The 21,994-nt window shown below is 46.4% G+C and overlaps 1 protein-coding gene across 3 annotated transcripts in view; it reads right to left on the reverse strand.

Moving 5' to 3' along the window:
• The window catches only part of brf1b (BRF1 general transcription factor IIIB subunit b), a 354,849-nt gene that overhangs the window by 198,875 nt on the left and 133,980 nt on the right, over nt 1–21,994 (reverse strand). For 2 of the 3 annotated variants that reach the window (XM_078234524.1, XM_078234526.1), the window contains exons 4-5: nt 15,578–15,609; nt 2,379–2,451 (exon numbers count right to left, since the gene is read on the reverse strand). In XM_078234524.1, coding sequence (XP_078090650.1) covers nt 2,379–2,451; nt 15,578–15,609 — 105 coding nt within the window. The remainder of the gene's footprint in view (nt 1–2,378; nt 2,452–15,577; nt 15,610–21,994) is intronic. The other variant, XM_078234525.1, reaches the window with a different exon arrangement.

A 21,994-nucleotide genomic window follows, 5' to 3' on the forward strand; every position in this document is an offset into this window, starting at 1 on the left:
AACCCATCTGTTTCTTCAATGTTCTTTAGTGAAGGAAATCTGCCATTTTAACTGGTCTGACCTACATGTGACTCCAAATTCACAGTAATGTGGTTGACTCTTTCCTCTGAAATGGCCGAGCAAATCACTTTGGATGTATCCCAGGGAAATTAAGGATGGGCAATAAATACTGACCTTGCTGGCAATGCCCATATCGTGTGGATGAATAATTAAAACAAATGTCCATGCAATTTGCTTTCAGTATAGATCATTCGAAAACAACTGAGAGCAGAAATGGGGTCAATTTGCTCTACAGCATTAGGCCAATTGCAACACGCCAATAAACACTAACTCAGTATAAACTGGGTCCTTGTAGCACTTCATGTCTTAACAAATCTGAGCCATCAGGAGACTGCCTTTATGCTCTACAAAGAACCTTGAACAGACTCCACATGTGTGCACACCTACCTCTATTCAGTACTGAGAGAGTACAGCACTGTCAGAGGTGTTATCTTTTGGATGGGTCATTAAGATGAGGGCCCCGTTTGCCCACTCCATAGAACCAACCATGGAATTATAGAATCCCTACACTGCAGAAAGAGGCCATTCAACCCATCGAGTCTACACTGAAAGAGCATCCGACTCAGGTCCTCCCCTTTACCCTTTCCACATAACCCTGCGCATTTACCTTGGCTAATCCACCTAACACACACATTTTGGACTGTGGGAGGAAACTGGAGCACCCGAAGAAAACCCACGCAGACATGGGGAGAACGTGCAGACTCCACACAGATAGTCAACAAAGGCCGGAATCGAACCCAGGTCCCTGGCACTGTGAGGCAGCAGTGCTAACCACTGTGCCGCCGTGCCACTCAAATGGACATAAAATAAAGCACTATTTCAAAGAAGAACAGGGGAGTTCTCCCCGGTGTGCTGATTTGATATTTATCCATCAATATCATAAAACTGGATTATCCGGTCATTATCATGTTGCTGTCTGTGGACAAATTAGCTGTCGTGTTTCCTTTATTACAACAATGACGGCATTCCCAAAGTATTCACTGGTTGTAAAGCACTCTGCTGCTCCAAAATGGTAAAAGTCATTATCGAGATGCAAGTACTTCTTTCTTTCCAATGTCTTTCAAGATAAAAATAACTAAGTAATGATTTCTCTCCATTACTTTCTCTCACCCATCATGCACTCCACAGCCCCACACTCCTGCTCTGTATGGGCACGTAAGGGACCACAGTAGACCACATGGCCCGTCAAGCCTGCTCTGCCTTTCCACACAGTCATCGATGATCTTCAGCCTCAACGCCCCTTTCCCGCCCTCTCCCCACATCCAGGCATATCTAAAAAAATGAGGGTTTAACCGGGTGAAGCTACAACACAGAACTAACTGTGTGCCAAACCTCAGAATTCAGCCTGCGATAGACTGAGTGAAATAATCCCATGACTAACGGATCAGCTCTAAGCTCTGCAGTCCTGCCACATCCAGCCGTGAATGGTGGTGGACAATTAAACCACTTACTGGAGGAGGAAACTCCACAAATATCCCCTCCTCAATGATGGAGGAGTCCAGCACATCAGTGCAAAAGATAAGGCTGAAGCATCATCAGCCAGAAGTGCTGAATAGTTGATCCAGCTTGGCCTTTTCCCAAGGTCCCCAGCATCACAGGTGTCAATCTTCAGCCAATTTGATTCGCTCCATGTGATATCAGGAAATGACTGAAGGGACTGGATGCTGCAAAGGCAATGGGCCCTGATAACATTCCGGCAGTACAACTGAAGACTTGTGCTCTGGAACTTGCCGCTCCCCTAGCCAAGCTGTTCCAGTACAGCCATATCACTGGCGTCTACCCGGCAATGTGGAAAATTTTGTAGGTATGCCCTGTCCACAAAAAGCAAGGCAAATCCAACCCAACCAGTAAGCACCCCATTAGTCTACCGTCCACCATCAGCAGAGTGGTGGAAGGGGTCATCGACAGCGCTATCAAGTGGCACTAACCTCAGCAATAACTTGCTCACGGAAATCAATTTGGGTTCTCAGTCCCAGGACAACACTGCAGGAGTTCCTCAGAAGAGCACTGTGGGTACCTACACAACATGGGCTGCAGTGATTCAAGAAGGGGGCTTGCCACCACCTTCTCTAGGGTAACAAGGGAAGGGTAATAAACCTAGCCAGCGATGCCCACATCCCGTGAATGAATCAAAAAAAGATCCTTTATTCCCGAGAGACCAAACATTTGTCTATCTCAGCTCAGAGTGAGTGTGTTCACCTCAAAGCTACACAGGGTTTGATGCAGCTAAGGCAGGCTATGTTCACTGGGTGTAAACTGAAAACATACAATGGTGACTTATTAACTACAGCGTAGGAAAGAAATTATTGCTTACAGACCTATTGCTGGAGCATTTATACAAAGCTCTCTGGCCAGGAGAAGAAAAGTTTTTCCCAAAACGTAGACATTCACCTGCAAGAAAGTTGAAGAACATTTAAAAGCTGTAAATTTGAATCTTTAAAGTATATATCCTCTAACTTCCTTTTAAAGGAGCCTGGAGCTGTTTTTAGCATTTGAAGACATTTTAAGTAACCTGTTGCTACAAAAGAATATCTCAGGGCCAAATTATCATCTCTGCCCAAGATTTAACTGCTCCCCCGCCACACCTCACCCCACCCCCTCTGCAACAAAACACATTCCATCCACCCCACCCAACAAATTCCTCCCCCCATTCTTTCCTTAGGTTACTGGTTGCTGTTCCATGAGTCCCTTGGAGGTACAAGATTATGACCAGTTTAGATAAGACAGACAATCAGTTCCCATTAGCTAATGGTACAGGGATGAAGGGGCACAGATTTATGGATTTCGGGCAGGAGATACAGGGGGAATGAGAAGGAGGATGTTTTACAACTCGCTGCCTGTGAGGGTGATGGAAGCAGAGGCAGGTAATGATTTCACAAGGAAATTAGATGGACATTTGAGTGAAATTAAGTTACAATGGTAGGGGGACAGGACGGGAGAATGGGACTGATTACTGTCAGAGCCAGCATGGACTCCAAGGGCCAAATATTCTGTGCCATAATAACTTTATATATCCACTTACACTCCATTCAGTACCTCCCCGAACAGGCTCAGGAGTGTGGCGACTCGGGGAATTTCACAGTAACTTCACTGCAGTGTTAATGTAAGCCTTACTTGTGACTAATAAATAAAAACTTTAAACAAAATAACCACTCTATAAGTGAGCCGAGACTGAGAATCAGTAAGGCATGCAAACAAGGGGAGTGTGATGTCAAAGGGTCACCCAGGCTCGAAACGTCGGTTCTATTCTCTCTCCACAGATGCTGTCAGACGTGCTGAGATTTTCCAGCATTTTCTGTTTTTGTTTCAGATTCCAGCATCCGCAGTGTTTTGCTTTTATCTGGGGTATGATGGATGTGGGAGGGGGAAGCATCACTGTAGAGAAGGCCTTTGGGTAAAGACTTTGGCTCATCTGTGGCGGCCCACATAGTCGAGTGACCTGCTGACAGTTGTTTGGGCTCAGATCTGAAGAATGGCCACTCGGTCCAGGCTAACGCGTGTGGAACTGTAATCCCAGGGTAAGTATCTTCAATAAAAGAAACACCCAATCTGTTTGGAGAGGGAGTAGGAAAGACTGACCCCAACAAACTCCTGGGAAAGTGAAGTCCAGAGGGGATACTTCATGTTGAATGTGTCACATCAAGTCCAAGTGAATAAGGATCAGCAAGACATCCGTCACCCTTAACTTTCAATTCACTGCCTGTCAAGTGATGTGTCATTCCCAATCACTTCCTTTGCAGAGTCACTCCAACCATCTTACTGACCGGGTGGAGTCACCATCATCGCACAGCAGCTCCATTCAAACAGCAGGCTGGGAACTGAAACCCTGCCTCTTCCCCACGCTCCCCACAACCGATATTCCGTCTCCGACCACCTCACCACTCTATCCCCTCACAACCTCAGTTCCTCACTCACTGCTTCCCATCTCCTTCCACCCTCTCTTCCCCCCATCCCCTCCTCCTGTCTTCTCCCACCCACCCCTCCCTCCCCGTCTTCCCCTATCTCCCACCTCCCCTCCTCTTCCCCCACCTGCCATCTGGCCCTCCTCCCCCCCCCTTCTCCCACCCCTCCCTCCCTCACCCCCTTCCCCCTCCTCTCCCCACTCCTCCTCCCACTCCCCCCTCACCCCCTCTCTTCCCCCCTCACCCCCTCTCTTCCCCCCACCCCTCCTCCCCCACCCGCTTACCCCTGTCCTCACCACCCCCTCATCCCTGCCCCCTCCCCCTCCTCCCCCCACCCTCCTCCCCCTCCTTCCCCACTCCTCCCTACCCCCCCACCCCTCCTCCCCCTCCTTCCCACCTCCCTCACCCCTACCCCCCCCAACCCCACCCCCTACCCCCTCCTCCCCACCCCCTCCCCCACCCCCTACCCCCTCACCCCACCCCCTACCCCCTCACCCCTACTCCCCCACCCCCTACTCCCCCACCCCCACCCCCCACTCCCCCCCCCCCCCCCACCCCCCCCCCCACCCCTCCTCCCCACCCCCCCCCCACCACCCCCCCCCCACCACCCCCACCCCCCCTCCCCCCCCTCCCCCCCCCACACCCCCCACCCCCACCCCCCCTCCCCACCCCCCCCCCCCCCCCCCCCACCCCCCACCCCCTCCCCACCCCCCCACCCCCCTCCCCCCACCCCCCCCACCACCCCCTCCTCCCCACCCCCCCCACCACCCCCCCTCCCCCCACCCCCTCCCACCCCCCCCACCCCCCCCACCCCCCCCACCCCCCCCACCCCCTCCCACCCCCCCTCCTCCCCCACCCCCCCCACCCCATCCTCCCCCACTCCCCCCACCCCCTCCCTCCCCCACCCCCCACCCCCTCCTCCCCCACCCCCTCCTCCCCCCACCCCCTCCTCCCCCACCCCCCCCACCCCCTCCTCCCCCACCCCCCCCCACCCCCTCCTCCCCCAACCCCCCCACCCCCTCCTCCCCCAACCCCTCCTCCCCCCACCCCCTCCTCCCCCAACCCCACCTCCCCCGCCCCCGCTTCCCCACACCCCCCCTGCCCGCTCCTCCCCCACCCCCCCTGCCCCCTCCTCCCCCCAGCCCCCCACTCCCCCCACCCCCTCCTCCCCCCACCCTCCCTCACCCCCCTGCCCCCCACTCCCCCCACTCCCCCTACCCCCTCCCTCCCCCACCCTCCCTCACCCCCCCTGCCCCCCACTCCCCCCTCCTCCCCCTACCCCCTCCTCCCCCACCCCCCCACCTCCCCCTACCCCCTCCTCCCCCACCCCCCCACCCCCTCCTCCCCCACCCCCTCCTCCCCCACCCCCCCTACGCCCCCTACCCCCTCCTCCCCCACCCCCTCCTCCCCCACCCCCCTACCCCCTCCACCTCCCCCACCCCCCCTACCCCCTCTACCTCCTCCTCCCCAGCCCTGCCTCCCCTCAGCCCCCTCCTTCCCACCTCCCCTCACCCCCTCCTTCCCACATCCCACATCTCCCCTCCCCCCCGCCAAACTTTCTTTACCCTTGAAAGGTTCTGGTTAAGTTTTGAGGTCTGTTACCTTAGAAACAGCCAGGATAGCTTTGGCATGCAGCCATCGAATGTAACACAGCAAGGACATGAAATGGAGCGGAAAATAAGAACACAACAATCGGCGACAGCAGCATTTGTACACTGCTCAGTGCCTGGACTCATCATTTTGAGTGCAGCAAGTACACTAACTCTGTAACAGGAAAGTCTCAGCAGTAACACCATCGGAAATGGTTTCCTGACTATTTCAGGTACCACAAAGTGTTACTTTTAAAACATCGTCTGAAGATTCGGTTTTTAAATAAGGCCATGAAATAAATAATCAAGCAGGCGCTGCTGAATTTTTAAACAAGAAATTGTTTAGGTCACACTTAAGAATATTTGATGTCTTCCTGGCCGTCCCTGGAGAAAGGGACAGTAAAGATTGACTCTGATTCTACTCATGAGTGAGGGCTTCAATACAGAAAGGCTTTGAAAAAAATACTGCGGCCTCTGCACCACAACAAAGAACGTTAAAGAGGGCCAAAAACAAACACTGAAAAAATGGATTCTACTGGTTGGCAAATCATCAGTAAAATAGCAGTGACTCCAGATTAATTCACACAATCGTGGTCATTTGGCCCATCAACCCTTTCAAAGAGTAGGGGGAGAATCTGGGAGAAGTTGAAGAAATGCTTTCACACAAAGGGGTATTTGTTTCACGATATCTAGAACATTGTTTAAAGGGGAACTTGGATACACTTTTGAAAATAACTTGCATTTAGCAGCACTTTTAAAGAAGAAAAATGCCCCATGCTGCCTCACAGAGGCAGGGGGAAGAGAGGGGCCTGGATGGCTGGAATTATGGTCATCAATGTTGGGGTGAAGGGCGAGGGGAATACACAAGATGTCAGAGGCTGGGAATGGATGAGTTGGGGGGGCATTGTAGGAGGTGGAGGAGGTCAGCTGGAGAAATGGGGGGAAGGCAAGAACATGGAAGGATTTAAACACGAGGATGAGAATTTTAAACTGAAGACACTGGGGGACCTAGAACCACATCTCGGTCAGCAAGAACAGGAGTGATGGGTGAGTGCATCAAGATACATGTAGTAGCTTTATAAACTGAATTATACAGAGCACCGAGTATGGATTCCATCAATAGATTGTGGAGGTGGCAAAGGCCAAGGTAAGAATTTTTAGCTGCAGGTGGACCAAGTCAGGGTGGATACAGGCAATGTTACAAAGGTGAAAGTTGGTGAACAGACAGCACACACAGAGTTGAAAGTTCAGCTTGAGGTTGAAGAAGATGCAAAGACTGCAGACAGTCAGTCAGGTTCATGCTGAAACAGTGCACAGGGAGGCGAATGGAAGCAGTGGTTTGTGTACAAAGCTTGTGTTGTGGGAGGAAGATAATGGCTCCAGTCTTCCCAATATTCAGCTGGAGGAAACTGAACTGCATTCAAGACTGGCTATCAACACAATGTGAAGATGCCGGCGTTGGACTGGGGTAAACACAGTAAGAGTTTTAACAACACCAGGTTAAAGTCCAACAGGTTTATTTGGTAGAAAATGCCACTAGCTTTCGGAGCGCTGCCAAAAAGCAGCACTCTGAAAGCTAATGGCATTTGCTACCAAATAAACCTGTTGGACTTTAACCTGGTGTTGTTAAAACTCTTACTGTATCAACACAAAAACAAGGAATGCAAGGAAAGGATAAAGAAATGGATTACAGTGGACAGCACATGTTGAGAAGACAGCACTAGAACAGGCGCAATGGGCTGAAGGGCAATGTTAATAAAGGAACAATGAGATAATGACAAGATGATGGTCAGGACACCAGGGGGAACTCGTTTTCAAAAGGGCATGATGGAATCAGTTACCTGATAAGGCAAGTCCACCTGAGAGGAAACCTCACTTGAAAGATAGTAAATGTGACAGTGCAACATTCCCTCAGTCCTGACCTGAAGTGTGAGCTTGGATTAGAGGCCGGATGAAATGTATCTCAGGCAATTCCCCTCTGGCCACAAGAGAGATGATGTGGAGATGCCGGCGTAGGACTGGGGTGGGCACAGTAAGAAGTCTCACAGCACCAGGTTAAAGTCCAACAGGTTTATTTGGCAACACAAGCTTTCGGAGTCTCAGGCTCCTTCTTCGGGTGAGAGGCCCCGCAAGCTTGTGCTGACAAATAAACCTGTTGGACTTTAACCTGGTGTTGTGAGACTTCTTACTGCACGGGAGAGTTGCCAGAGGAATGGAGGAAAGTCATTTTGGTACCATTATTCAAGAAAGGAAGAATGGATAAACCAGGAAACTATAGGCCGGTGAGTCTAACCTCAGTGGTGCGGAAGCTATTGAAAGCAAATCTGAGAAACAGAATTAATCTGCATTTGGAGGGGTAGGGATTAATCAAAAACAGTCAGCATGATTTTTTTTAAGGGAAGGTCATGTCTGACCAACTTGACTGAATTTTTTGAAGAGGTGGCCAAGTGTGTGGATGAGGGCAATGTATTTGAGGTATTCTTCCCGGACTTCAGCAAGGCTTTTGGTAAGGTCCCACACGGGACCACAAGGTAAGAGCCCACGGGATCCAAGGAAATTTGGTAAATTGGGTCCAGAATTGGCCGAGTGGTAGGAAGCAGAAGGTGATGGTCAAGGGGTGTTTATCTGACTGGAAGCCTGTGCCCAGTGGGTTCCCACAGGGGTCAGTTTTGGGGCCCTTGCTGTTTGTGGTCTATACAAATGATTTAGACTTGAATGTAGGAGGGTTGATCAATTAGTTTGTGGATGATATAAAAATTGGTAGGGTGGTAAACAACGCGGAGGATAGACTTTGATTACAGAAGGATACAGACAGACTGGTCAGTTGGGTCAATCAATGGCTAGATTATTGTGTGCAGTTCTGGAATCCATATTATAGGAGGGATATGATAGCATAGGAAAGGGTGCAGAGGAGATTTACCAGGATGTTGCCCGAGCTGGAGAGTTTTCGTTATGGAGAGAGATTGGATAGGCTGGGGTTGTTTTTCTCGGAGCAGAGGAGACTGGGTGGGGGTGGGCATGATTGAGATGTGTAAAATTATGAGGGGCATGGCTAGGAAGAAACCTTTCCACTTTATGGAGGTTCAATGACAAGGGAGCATAGGCTTAAGGTAAGGGGCAGGAGGTTGAGAAGGGACATGAATGAAGACTTGTTTACTCAGAGGGTGGTGGGAGTCTGGAACTCACTGCCTGAAAGGGCAGTGGAGGCAGAGACCCTCATTACACTTAAGAAGTATTCTAATGTGCACTTGCAATACCAAGGCATACAAGGCTATGGACCAAGTGCTGAAAAATGGGATTCAAATAGTTGGGTGGTTTGTCTTTGACGGCGCAGACTCAACGGGTTAAAGGACCTTTGTGCTGTAGATGTCTATAACTACGTCTCTTGAGTGAGACTGGAACATACACACACTGAGGCACAGGTGACACCCAAGGTAAGGGTTCTTGGCTGGCTCCAGTGAAACTATACCCCTGAAAGAGTGAGCACCTTTGGAGAAAAGAGGTACCATTTTTCAGGTGAAGCATCCTCTTGGTGAACACAAAAGATCCCATGACAAAGTTTCAAAGTGTTCTCCTCAGAGCCCTGACCAGCATTTATTCTTCAAACAACAGTAGGGGAATAGATAGGCATTTGTATGGCTGCAAATGAGACTCCAGAATGGTCTGTTGCCTCCTGGTGCTAGGGTCAAGGACGTCTCAGAGCGGCTGTAGGACATTCTGAAAGGGGAGGGCAAACAGCCAGTGGTCGTAGTACACGTTGGTACAAACGGCATAGGTAAAAAAAGGGATGAGGTCTGAAAAACAGAATATAGGGAGCTAGGAAGCAAACTGAAAGTAGGACCTCAAAGGTAGTGATCTCAGGATTACTACCTGTGCCACATACTAGTCAGAGTAGAAACCACAGGATACATAGGATGAATACCTGGCTGAAAAGATGGTGTGAGGGGGAGGGTTTCAGATTCCGAGGGCTTTGGGACCGACTCTGGGAGAGGTAGGACCTGTACAACCTGGAAAGGACAGTAAGGAGAATAAGGAAAGTGATAGGCAGAGAAATCAAGGGCCAGAATCAGATAAGGACCGAGTAAAAAAATAGTAGGAAAGGGAAAAGAAATGTTAAAAGTGCTCACCTTAAGGTTTTGTACCTGAATGCTCGGAACATTCGATACAAAATGGATGAATTAGTTGCATAGATAGATGTAAAGGGGTATGATATAGTTGGCACTACGGAGACGTGGCTCCAAGGTGAGCAAGGATGGGAACTAAACATTGAGGGCTATTCAGTGTTTAGGAAGGACAGATGGAAAGGAAAAGGTGGTGGAGTTGCATTGTTGATTAAAGATGATATTGAGTAAAGATATTAGCATAGATGATGTGGAATCTGTAAGGGTCGAGTTAAGAAACAACAAAGGGCAAAACCATTGGTGGGATGGTATACAGACCACCAAACTATAGTAATGTGGGAAAAGCATTAGACAGGAAATCAGAATTGCAAGTCTTAAAGGAACATCTGTGATTAGAGGTGACTTTAATCTGCTTATAGATTGGGAGAGTCAAATTAGTCACAGTACAACAGAGGAGGAATTTCTGGAGTGCATATGGGATGGTTTTCTGGAGCAATACATTGAGGAACCAACAAGGAAACAGGTCATCTGGGTGTTGTGCAATGAGAAAAGATTAGTTGGCAATCTAATTGTGAGAAACCCTTGGGGACGAGTGACCATAATATGGTAGAATTCTTTATCAAGGTGGTTAATGATGTAGTTGATTCTGAGACCAGGGTCCTGAATCTCAATAAAGGATACTATGATGGTATGAGGCACGAATTGGCCATGATGGACTGGGAAACATTGCTGAAAGGAAAGACAGTGGACAGGCAATGGCCGGCATTTGAAGAATGAATAGGTGAACTCCAGAAGCTGTTTATTCCTGTTTGGCGCAAGCATGGTAAGGGAATTCTGGCCAAACCATGTCTTACAAGCGAAATTAGAGATAGTATCAGATTCAAGGAAGAAACATACAAATTGGCAAGAAAAAGCAGTAGACCTGAGGACGGGAGCAGTTTAAAATTCAGCAAAGGAGGTCCAAAGGATTGATTAAAAAGGGGAAAATATAGTATGAAAGTAAGCTAGCAGGGAACATAAAAACTGACTGTAAAAGTTTCTATAGATATGTAAAGAGAAAAAGATTGATAAAAACAAATGTAGACGATTTACAGTCAGAAACAGGAGAATTTATAACACAGAATAAAGAAATGGCTGAGGAATTAAATTTGCACTTTGCTTCTGTCTTCAAAGGAAAACATGAATAATGTGCCAGAAGTGCTGAGAGAAACATATTTTAGTGAGGAGCTGAAGGAAATCAGCACGAGTAGAGAAATGGTTTTGGGGAAATTGATGGGATTGAAGGTGGATAAATCTCTCGATCCTGATAATCTTCATCCCAGAGTACTTAAGGAAGTTGCTCTGGAAATAGTAAATCCATTGGTGGTTACTTTCCAAAATTCTTTGGACTCGGGAATAGTTCCTACAGATTGGAGGGTAGCTAATGTAAGCCCGCTATTCAAAAAGGGAGGTAGAGAGAAAACAGGGAACTATGGACCAGTGAGCCTAACTTCGGTATTGAGGGAGTTGCTAGAGTCTATTATCAAGAATTTCATTTGGAAGGCAGCGGTATAATCAGACAAAGTCAGCATGGATTTACAAAAGGGAAATCATGCTTGATGAATCTATTGGAATTTTTTGAGGACATAACTAGTAGAGTTGACTGAGGAAAACCAGTGGATTTGGTTTATTCAGACTTTCAGAAGGCTTCCAACAAGGTCTCACATAACAGACTACTATGTAAAGTCAAAGCACATGAGATTGCAGGTAATGTCTTGAGATGGATAGAAAGCTGGTTAGCAGATAGGAAGCAAAGAGTTGGCATAAACAAGTCCTTTTCTGATTGGCAGTCAGTGACCAGTGGGGTTCCACAGTGATCTGTGCTAGGACCCGAACTGTTCACATTATATATTAATGATTTGGAAGAGGGAACTAAATGTATTATCTCCAAATTTGCAAATGATGCAAAGTTGGGTGGGAGGGTGAGCTGTGAGGATGATGCAGAGATGCTTCAGTGTGATTTGGACAGGCTGAGTGTGTGAGTATCTGCATGGCAGATGCAGTATAATGTGGATAAATGTGAGGTTATCCACTTTGATAGCAATAAGAGGAAGAGATTATTACTTGGATGGGTGTAAATTGAGATGGGTGGATACTCAGCAAGATCTTGGAAGCCTCCGGCATCAGTTGCAGAAAGTAAGCAGCAAATGGTATGTTGGTCTTCATAGCGAGGGGATTTAAGTGTAGGGATAGGGATGTTTTGCTGCAATTGTACAGGGCATTGGTGAGGCCACGTCTGGAGTATTGTGTGCAGTTTTGGTGTCCTTATCTGAAGAAGGATGTCTTTGCTACAGAGACGTACAGAGAAGATTTACCAGGCTGATTCCTGGGATGGCAGGTCTGTCATATGAGGAGAGTCTAAATTGGTTAGCATTATATTCACTGGAGTTTAAAGAGTGAGGGGGATCCCATAGAAACTTATAAAATTCTAACAGGGTAGATTCAGAAATAATGTTCCCGATGGTGGGGGAATCCAGAACTAGGCGTCATAGTTTGAGGATAAGGGGTAAACCTTTTAGAACCGAAGTGAGGAGAAATTTCTTAACCCAGAGGGTGGTGAATGTGTGGAATTCACTACCACAGAATGTAGTTGAGGCCAAAATGTCTGACTTCAAGAAGAAATTAGATATAGCTCTTGGGGCTAAAGGGATCAAGAGATATGGGATGGGGGGGGGATCAGGATCTTGAATTCAATGGTCAGCGATGATCAAGATGAATGGCAGAGCAGAATCGAAGGGCCGATTGGCCTACTCCTGTTTCAAGTTTCTATGTTTCCATGTAACAGTACAAAAATACATTATCTGATCAAACCACAGGACATGCATGGAATATTTTCTCATGAAAGTATAACACAATAACGCAGCATAATTTTTTGACCAATATTGAGCAGTTGCCAATTAGAAAGTATAAAAACAGAAAAGCCATCTCCCTGCTTTGGGGAAAGCAAGCGAGCAGCTGGAAAGACAGAAATAAACCAAGAACCAGCTGCATTTGGGCAGAATTTACCAATGTCGCTTGGCCAGGTTAAAATGCAAACAAATGGCAATCTAATTTAGTCTTGACAGCTGTTGCTAGCTGCGGCAAAGCAATCAGCAAAAATGTGACTTAAAAAGAGCTCTAAAGGGCAAATCCTCACACCCATTACAAATTGCAACCTTGCTAAAGGTGTTGACACAAGTGTCCGTATGCATTGGGGGGGGGGGGGGGGTCAGTACTGGAATGTCAAATGCCAGCAAGTTCACCGTAACGACTTAATCATCCACTCCCTCAACCACCGGCTGCAGCTTGCAGCAAAGATCTTCTGCAGTAACACAGGCATCTTCAACAGCACCTTCCAAACCTGGGATTTCTACCACTAAGCAAGGCAAGGATGGCAGATGCATGAGAACACCATCACCTTCAAGTTCCCCTCCAAGTCACACACCGCCCTGACCTGGAAATTTATCATTCCCAAATTGTCACTAGCTCAAAATCCTGGAACTCCCTTCCTAACAGCACAGCAGGTGTATCTACACCAGACTGCAAAGGTTCCATTTGGCAGATCACCACCACCTGCTCAAGGGCAATAAGGAATGGTTTTTTTTACAAATACTGTTTTTGCCAATGACACCCATACCTAGAATATAAATTTTTGAAACACCTCTCCAGTGCCTTTTGTAAGCAGTCATTCTTCAAAAGCAAGTTGAGACAAATGGACTTTCCCTCTTGTGTGCCATCACCAGGATAAACAGGACATGAAGCCGAGGCAGCGGTTGTTTCTGATGCTGGGGCAAAGAGTCTTCTGAACCCTCCACTTAGGCTCACAACTCTGACCTGTGAAAGCTATCCCTATCTCGAAACAAATTCAACCAAATGTCACTTGGCAACATTTTAATTAGCAGCCTCTCTGTGCAATGCTATCAAATCTAAATATGGGGGCACAGGTTAAGTTATGGGAAAGACACCAGAAAAGGTCACAGGCGTGAAACACTAATTCTGTTTTTCTCTCGACACACGCTGAGCATTTCCAGCGTTTTTAGTTTTTATTTCAGATTTCCAGCACCTGCAGTATTATACTTTTATCTTTTGTTTCTTGACCTGTCCAATTGGTCTTGCACCATCATCACTTTTCTCACTGAATCACTATTTCCCACTTGCCGATCGCAGACTTTACCCTCTGTTCTTCCTTTTCCTTTCCTCTGTACTTGTTTAAAACTATCTCAAACTTCTTCCAGTTAGGACGAAAGGATATCAGCCTGAAACACTGAACTCTTTCTCTCCGTTTTGCCGCTGTTTCCCACATTTTCTGTTTTAAGCCATGCAGCCTCACGTTTCTCACTACCATCAGTCTCCCGAATACTGCGTGTCCAGACTATGGTGATGGAAGAGCTTTACAGCTGCCCTTGGCCAACTTCCACAGTATAAATGTATTCGACAAGTTTCACTGGAAGTAATTTTTGCGATTTGCCTTTTAAGGAATAGGAGGAGGCCATTCAGCCCCTTGTATCTGTTCTCCAATTCAATTAGATCCTGGCTGATCTGTACCTCAATTCTATTTACCCACTTTAATTCAATTATACTTAATACCATTGCCTAACAAAATTACATCAATCTCAATTTAGAAATTTCCAATTGACCCTCTACCCTCTTTCCCAATTCCTGCCTCAACAGCTTTTGGGGATGAATATTCCAGATGTTCACTAACCTTCATGCAAAGTAATACGTCCTGGCATCAGCCCTGAATGGTCTAACTCTAATTTTAATCCTATGCCTCATTGTTCTGGGTTCCCATTCAGAGGAAAGTGTTCTCTCCATTGACCCTATCACCTCCTTTGATCATCTTAAGTACCTTAGATCATCTCATGGTCCCTCATATTCAAGGGAATACAAGTCTTGTCTCAACAGGGTTGGCCTCGTAATTTAATCCTTTTCATCTAATTGTATTCCACACTGATAGCAAACTGAGTTGCAAGAATAAGCCTATGAACATATGAGTTAGGAGCAGGAGTAGGCCATTCAGCCCCTCGATCCTGCTCCGCTATTCAATAAGATCATGGCTGATCTAATTGTAACCTCAACCCTACATTCCTGCCTACTCTTGATAACCTTTCACCCCCTTACTCATCAAAGAATCTATCTCTGCCTTAAAAATATTCAAAATCTCTGCTGGCACCACCTTTTGAAGGAGAGTTTCGAAGACTCACAAATGTCCAAGGGAACAAGTTTCTCCTCATCTATCTTTATTTTTAAACATGACCACTAGTTCTGGATTCTCCCACAAGGGGAAACATTCTCCTCACATCCACTCTGTCAATAGCCCTCAGAATCTTAAACTATGGGAAATACAGGCTGAAACAAATAAACTAGTAAAACATAACCAGGTGTCAAGCAGGAGGTTATTGTGACTGTAACCATGGATCACCTGGATACGGTTGCCCGAGGCAAAAATCTCTAACAGTGCTTAAGATAGAATTGGATTTTACATTTTGAAACTGTAGAGTTGTTTGCATACAGATGATCCAAATGGTCTTCTTTCATCTGAAATCATCTCTTTAGTGACTACTAGCTTGAGTTAGTGACCCCCAGCATTCCAGGAGAATAGAACACTGGAGGAAGAGGAGGCGGGAGAACAACAGTTTCCTGTGGAAACCATTCATGGTTTGGGGCACATTGCAACAAAGAGACATGTCAAGGAGAGTATATTGTTAAAAAAAAGCTGTCATACATTATCTGTTCCTCACCCACTGTCAAGTTATTTTTGTCCAAATTTAATTTAACAAAAAAAATGTGAAGTTGACATTGTCAGGAAGTGTCGACAGGTGCCAAAGATTTAATAAAGAAAAAATCAGGACAAGTAAGCTGTTTTCAGACGGTGCGTTGTACATACCTGCAACAAGTCACTGAGATCCAACAACATGTCTTGAGGATTTAGTCAAGGAAGATGTAAAGAAAGACACAGTCCAGCGACAACACAATGAGACCAAAATGGAGAGAGAGCCAGAGACACCCAGACAATTCAAACACCTATTCTCCTTTCAACAAAAACATTACAATCAATGGTCTAGAAAGACAGCTTTGTTTATTAGTGTAGATAAAGGCATACATCTGAGCTGTCAATGCTGACTGAAGAGTGATATTTAGGATCAGAAAGTGGTGCTGCCAGCAAACATATCCAAGCACATGGAGCAGTCTATTTACTTTAACACAGAAAAAGGCTGTTCCAGGCCAACTGGTCCATGCACACATGTATCCAATAGTCTATGTCAAATTTAGCCACCCTACTCCCATGGGATGGCACGGTGGCACAGTGGCTAGCACTGCTGCCTCACAGCGCCAGGGACCCGGGTTCGATTTCTGGCTTGGGTCACTGTCTGTGTGGAGTCTGCACGTTCTCCGTGTCTACATGGGTTTCCTCCGGGTGCTCCGGTTTCCTCCCACAGTCTGAAAGACGTGCTGGTTAGATGCATTGACCCGAACACGCGCCGGACTGTGGCGACTAGGGGAATTTCACAGTAACTTCATTGCAGTGTTAATGTAAGCCTTACTTGTGACACTAATAAATAAACTTTAACTTTATATCCCTTCATCCCCCAGTCCTTGAATGTTGACACTTTCTACCTGAAACTGAATTCTTTATCCTCAAGTCTCTGAAGTTTCCTGTTCTAATTTTCTGACAATCTTGTCAGCGTATTCCATATGAGGTCCTCCATAACTATTGACGAGTCTATTTATCTACCTTCTCCATAACTTTAAGCACTTCTGTCTTATTGCCCTGTAATCAATGTTGTTCCATCTAAAAACTGTCCCAATTTTCCAAGTCTTTCTTTGTATATTTACTTTTCCACTCAAGTGAATCTTTGTGGCACACTATTTTAAGAGTGACACACGTTAAAACAGGTCACATTTTGAAAATCCGGAAAGCAAACTTCACAGACGGAGTCTCTGAAACAGTCCTGTACAGCTCCATCACTGTAAACATAACTCCTTGCTGTTTCTGAATGAAAACAGGCTTTTGTTCCTGCGCTGTCCTTCACCCAGCATCGACTCCTACACTCGGGACAAATCGACACAGATTGCAGATAAATCAGTTCTATGTTGAACAGGGGTGCTCTGTACTTGCCTTTGTGAGGAACAAGAGCCACTCTGTGCTATGTTTACTCTGAAATACGGTGGTGAATCACAGAGCAAACCAGAAGCAGCACTGCAATTCCATCACGTTTCCTCCCTCTCTCCTACTGAAGATGTGACTCTTTGCTGGGGGACAGGTAACGGCTGCTCAATGCTCCTTCTGAACTCACCTACACGGTCAGCACTTGCACATCAACTCAGCACAGAATGATGCCAGGATATTTGACCGCAGTGGCATCACAACTTGTTTATACTGGATATCCACTGATGAGCACTTTCAGCAGAACTCATTGGTCAAAGAATAGTAGCCCTGCCTATTTTAAGGGCTGCTATTTCAATAATACTCTTGAAAGGCAGGAACAGAAGCCTGGAACTTGGCCCTCAATTTCCCTGAAAGAGGGAGGGAAGGGAAGGGCAAGGGAGAGAGGAGGAAAAACATCCAGCCCCAGGTTCCTGCTCCAAATTGCTATCTTGTTGGAGTTGGTGGACAAGAACAGAATCAGGTTCAGCTGCCGTGGTTGAATAGCTGGCCAGTACTTGGCACCTAAATCTGTAGTGTAGTGGTCATCACATTTGCCTAACACCTGAAAGGTCCTGGTTCGAGACCAGGCCGAAAAAGTGTCAAAGTCATTTAAAGCTGTTCCTCTTGTGGCCTGGTGTATAGGTCATTGAACTGGTAATCCGCAAACCTGGGGCAATGCTCCGGGGTTTCACGCTCGAATTCCACCACAGTCGATGGTAAACCCCCCCTGTGGCAGGCAAGGCTGAGCAGAAAAACTACAGGAGTGAACACACTTCCCAAAGTACTTCATTAGCTATGAGTCACTTTGTGTTTCCTGAAATGGTCAAATGTAGTACAGAAATGCATGGATGTTTTCCTTTCTTTCATTCGGCTCATGGGGAATAACTGAGGGACAACAGGGTGCCTATGGAAGCAAAGAAAAGCGCTGCAAGAAGTTAATGCTTTCAGGAAGAGAGGGAGTGGGGAGTAGGGGTTGGAAAATGTTTGGCTTTATGCCACATTTACAGAAATGTACAAGTATCATTAATTACTTCTTTCTTGAGTGGATGTGAAGGCACCACAATCCCACTGACAGATTTTTTTCAGCAGATACTTCAAAAAACTCTATACATTTAAAAACGAGTGGGGTAATATAAAAAGACTTGCAGATTCCCTTGAAAAACTGCTTTTCAGAAGCTTTGCCAACTTGAAATCTCTTTGATAATTCCTGAGGTGCTTTTCATGTCACAGCACAAGAACTGAAGCCTTTAGTTTCCCCAGAAAGCAGACGATTCTTCATTAGACAGGAGAGCATACTTTTCTCATCCCAGCACAACTGAGCGGCCACACCTGTGCAGTGGGCTGTTAACAGCCAGCACCAGATGGTTCAACTCACTTGAGGAGCTTTTAATACACAATATGTTTAAAGCACAGAATTTACTGTTCGATGTAATGTGCCAGTCTGCATCAGAAAAAAGATTTGTTAACATGCCAAGAAAAAAAGAATGAAACCGAGTGAGTGAAGAGTTTGCAGGGGTATAGCACATTACGCTTTTACAACAGCCTGGAGCCTGTCACGATCAAGAAATTACCTACATTCATTTTGTATGGAGATGACTGACTTGGTAACTCATGGGTAGTAACTGGTTGAGGGGGCAAGTGCTGGCTGGAGCACCGAAAACTCCCTGTTGTCCTGTGAATAGCACGGTGGGATCTTTTACACATTCCCCAACAGATCACTGCGGTGTCAAATTCAAGTATCATTGAAAGATGGCACCTCCCAACAGCGTAGCACTCCTTCATTACAGCACCGGAGAGTCAGCCCAGAACATGTGCTCAATCTGTAGATCGGGACTTGAAACCATCACCTCCTGACTCAGAAGAGAATATGTGGCATCAACTGAGGCAAATGGACAAGGGGTACTGAAGAGTAGTCCTTGCCTTTGGAACAGTGCAAGAGGAGTTAATAGTGGAAAGGGAGAAAAATAGGCATAAGAATGCAGTTTACATTATCGGCGCTACTGTAAAATCTGCCAAGAGTACCGAGGGGATGAGAGAATCTAACTGCCCATTATTTCCTTGCCTTTCTGCCCCAGCAGATCTGATTTTATGCTGGAGTTTGTTTTAATTTAGATTCTCCCATTCACAGTACTAAATCCAGCTCCTTATCCCAGCAGGAGAGGTAAAGACCTTTGCAATCAATGAATCGATGGTTCTGAGCCAGCGTGAAGGGAGCTGGGTTTTGCAGTGTAAACAGCAAGAAGTGGTGTCCTGGAATCCAAATTAAAGTAAGCACCTGCAAGCCAGGGAGCAACAGAACTGCGGCACCAGCAAGATGGCAGGACCCAGATCACACTTTCCACTGTAGCTCCTTATTTAAAACAGAGGATTCGCTGATGAGATTAACCTAATGGCTTCCATTTGTTCAAGCTCCATAACCACAATCACCAGGATTCCAAGCAGTGATAACATGCTTCATCAAGCTTAAAATAGTCCAAATCTTAAAACTTCAAAACCCACTGGAGAATTTCAAGAGAAAGAGGCCACAAAACTGAGTTGGGCTTTCGTTCAAGTAGGATAAACCAGAATAAACCAACCATTTAAATCTTTAACAACTTTTCCCCCTCACCCACTTACTGGTAGGAAATCAGACCTGGTTGGACTGTTATGTGAACTGCCTGCACTGCTGCTGACAAACATAAGGCAGCAACCAATCAATTAAAATGGGTGGCATGCTTGTGGGTAGCATTCCCATCTGAGTCAGAGAGTTGTGGGTTCAAGTACCACTCTAAGGACACAAGCACATAATGTAGGTCGACACTTACAGCGTGGTACTGAGGGACTGCTGCCATGTGGAAGCTGCTAGTTTGCAGATGACACATGAAACCTGAGCCTGGATGTTAAAGATGCCATGGTTCCTATTGGAAAAAAAGCAAGGAGGTTCTCCCCCGAGTACTGGCCAATATGCACCCCTCAAACAGCATCATTAAGCTGTTCATTTAAAGTTTATTAGTGTCACATGTAGGCTTACATTAACACTGCAATGAAGTTATTGTGAAAATCCCCTAGTCGCCACACTCCGGCACCTGTTCAGGTACACTGAGGGAGAATTTAGCATGGCCAATGCACCTTTTTCCTTGTTCTTTAGGAGATGTACGAGGCAAGTGTTTTTACACAGAGGGTGGTGGGCTCCTGGAACTCGCTGCCGGGAGCGGTAGTGGAAGCAGATATGATAGTGACTTTTAAGGGGTGTCTTGACAAATACATGAATAGGAAGGGAACAGAGGGATATGGTTCCTGGAAAGGTAGGGGGGTTTTAGTTCAGTCTGGCAGCATGGTTGGTACAGGCTTGGAGGGCCAAAGGGCCTGTTCTTGTGCTGTAATTTTCTTCGCTCTTTGTTCTAACCAGCACATTTTTCAGACTGTGGAAGGAAACTGGAGCATACACATGGGGAGAATGTGCAAACTCCACACCAACAGTGACCCAAGCTGGGAATCGAACCCGGGTCCCTGACGCTGTGAGGCAGCAGTGCTAACCACTGTGCCACCACTGAGCGCTATCTTGCTGTGCACAAATTAGCTGCCATGTTTCCTATTTAACAACAATGTCTTCTCTTCAAATGTTGCTATGAAGTGCTTTGAGACATTCTAAATTTGTGAAGGGTGCACTGTAAATGCAAGTTCTCTCCTTTCTTTTTTAACAACAAATGTTTTTGCTGCTTCTCGCAGACCTTGGGTATATTTTAAACTTACCGGTTAGGCATCAAAAGCTGGTCAGCAGATCAGCCCCATTTCTAAAAACCAGCCCTAATTTCACATCCACCGATAATCAAAGAGTTAATTCCCGATCACTAACCGGGACACCTGCTGGAAGCTAATGTTGGACAATGCTGTGATTTCCTCTATAATAAACAGCACACATGAAATGATTACTTGGGAAGGTTACTGACTTCAAACCCAAGTAAGAATCAATCCCTCCAGGAAAGGTTGGGAGACAAGCAGCCGGAAAAGGCTTCTCTAAAGGTGGCTAGTATTTTTATCCATTCTCTGGCGTGGGTGTCACTGGGGAGGCCAGCATTTATTGTCCACTCCTAACTGCCCTCAAGAAGGTGGTGGTGAGTCAGTTTCTTGAACAGCTCCGGTTCGTGTGGTGTAGGTACTCCCACTGTACCATTAGGTTCCAGGATTTTGACCCAACTACAGTGAAGGAACGGCGATATAGTTCCAAGTCAGGATGGTGAGTGAATTGGAGGAGAGTTCCCATGCTGCCCTTGTTCTATAGGGGTAGAAATCACAGGTTTAGATGCAACACTGGATAGGCAGATTGATGACCAGGAACTGGTAAAAAAAAGTACCTATAGGCCCTTGTCAGCAACACTCATCCCGCAAAATAAGTAGCATTTTAAAAAAGCCATAGTCTCCTAGAGCTTGCTTGATAACCATAGGAAGTTGGGAAAGGGCTTCACTGAAGTTCTTGATGTTAGCTGCAATTTTCCTGTCTTCTTCACTCTCTTCCCTTGCCCAGAGGTTCCCGGTATGACGGGTGGGAGGGTCGTGTTGAGGTTTCACAGTTTAATGGATGGGATGATCCAATAATTTTTCCATTGTTGCTGTGCCCCTCAATTAAGCACGGGTTCATCTGCTGCTGATGGGCCTGCTGTGTGTTGAAAGCAGTAATTTTATTTCAGGGTTAATTGTGTTGGGATTAATAGGACAGGTCATTGAACATTCACCCAAGTGTGGCTTTGTGCTGATCATTGCAATTTCCTCATTACTTTCTGAATCCTAACTAAAAGCAGATTCGACTGGACCTCCCAATGACCCCAGTACTGCCTGTCAGCCCAAAAGAGCAGGAAGGTCCCAGGTCTTGTGTTACATTAGCTGCTCTCAGCCCCAGAACACTAAAGGTAGCCTCAATATTCTAAGGCATAGACACACTAAATGTCCCTTGCTGGAGGCTGTACAAGGATGTTGGGTTCCTGGAAAGCAAATAGGGCGAATGAAGAATTGGAATTGGCTGTGCATAGTTCACAAACGTTCCCATATGGAGAATGGAAATGTGTGAGAGATTTTAAATGGAAGCCAGTGCCTGTACAAAGCTTCCACGAGAAGAAAAAAAGATAATCCTCGATGTTAAATTTCTGGCAATGTTACCCCTACTGATCAGTTTTCTTC

Source organism: Mustelus asterias, chromosome 18 (genome assembly GCF_964213995.1).
Source record: "Mustelus asterias chromosome 18, sMusAst1.hap1.1, whole genome shotgun sequence".
NCBI classification, from domain to species: domain Eukaryota; kingdom Metazoa; phylum Chordata; class Chondrichthyes; order Carcharhiniformes; family Triakidae; genus Mustelus; species Mustelus asterias.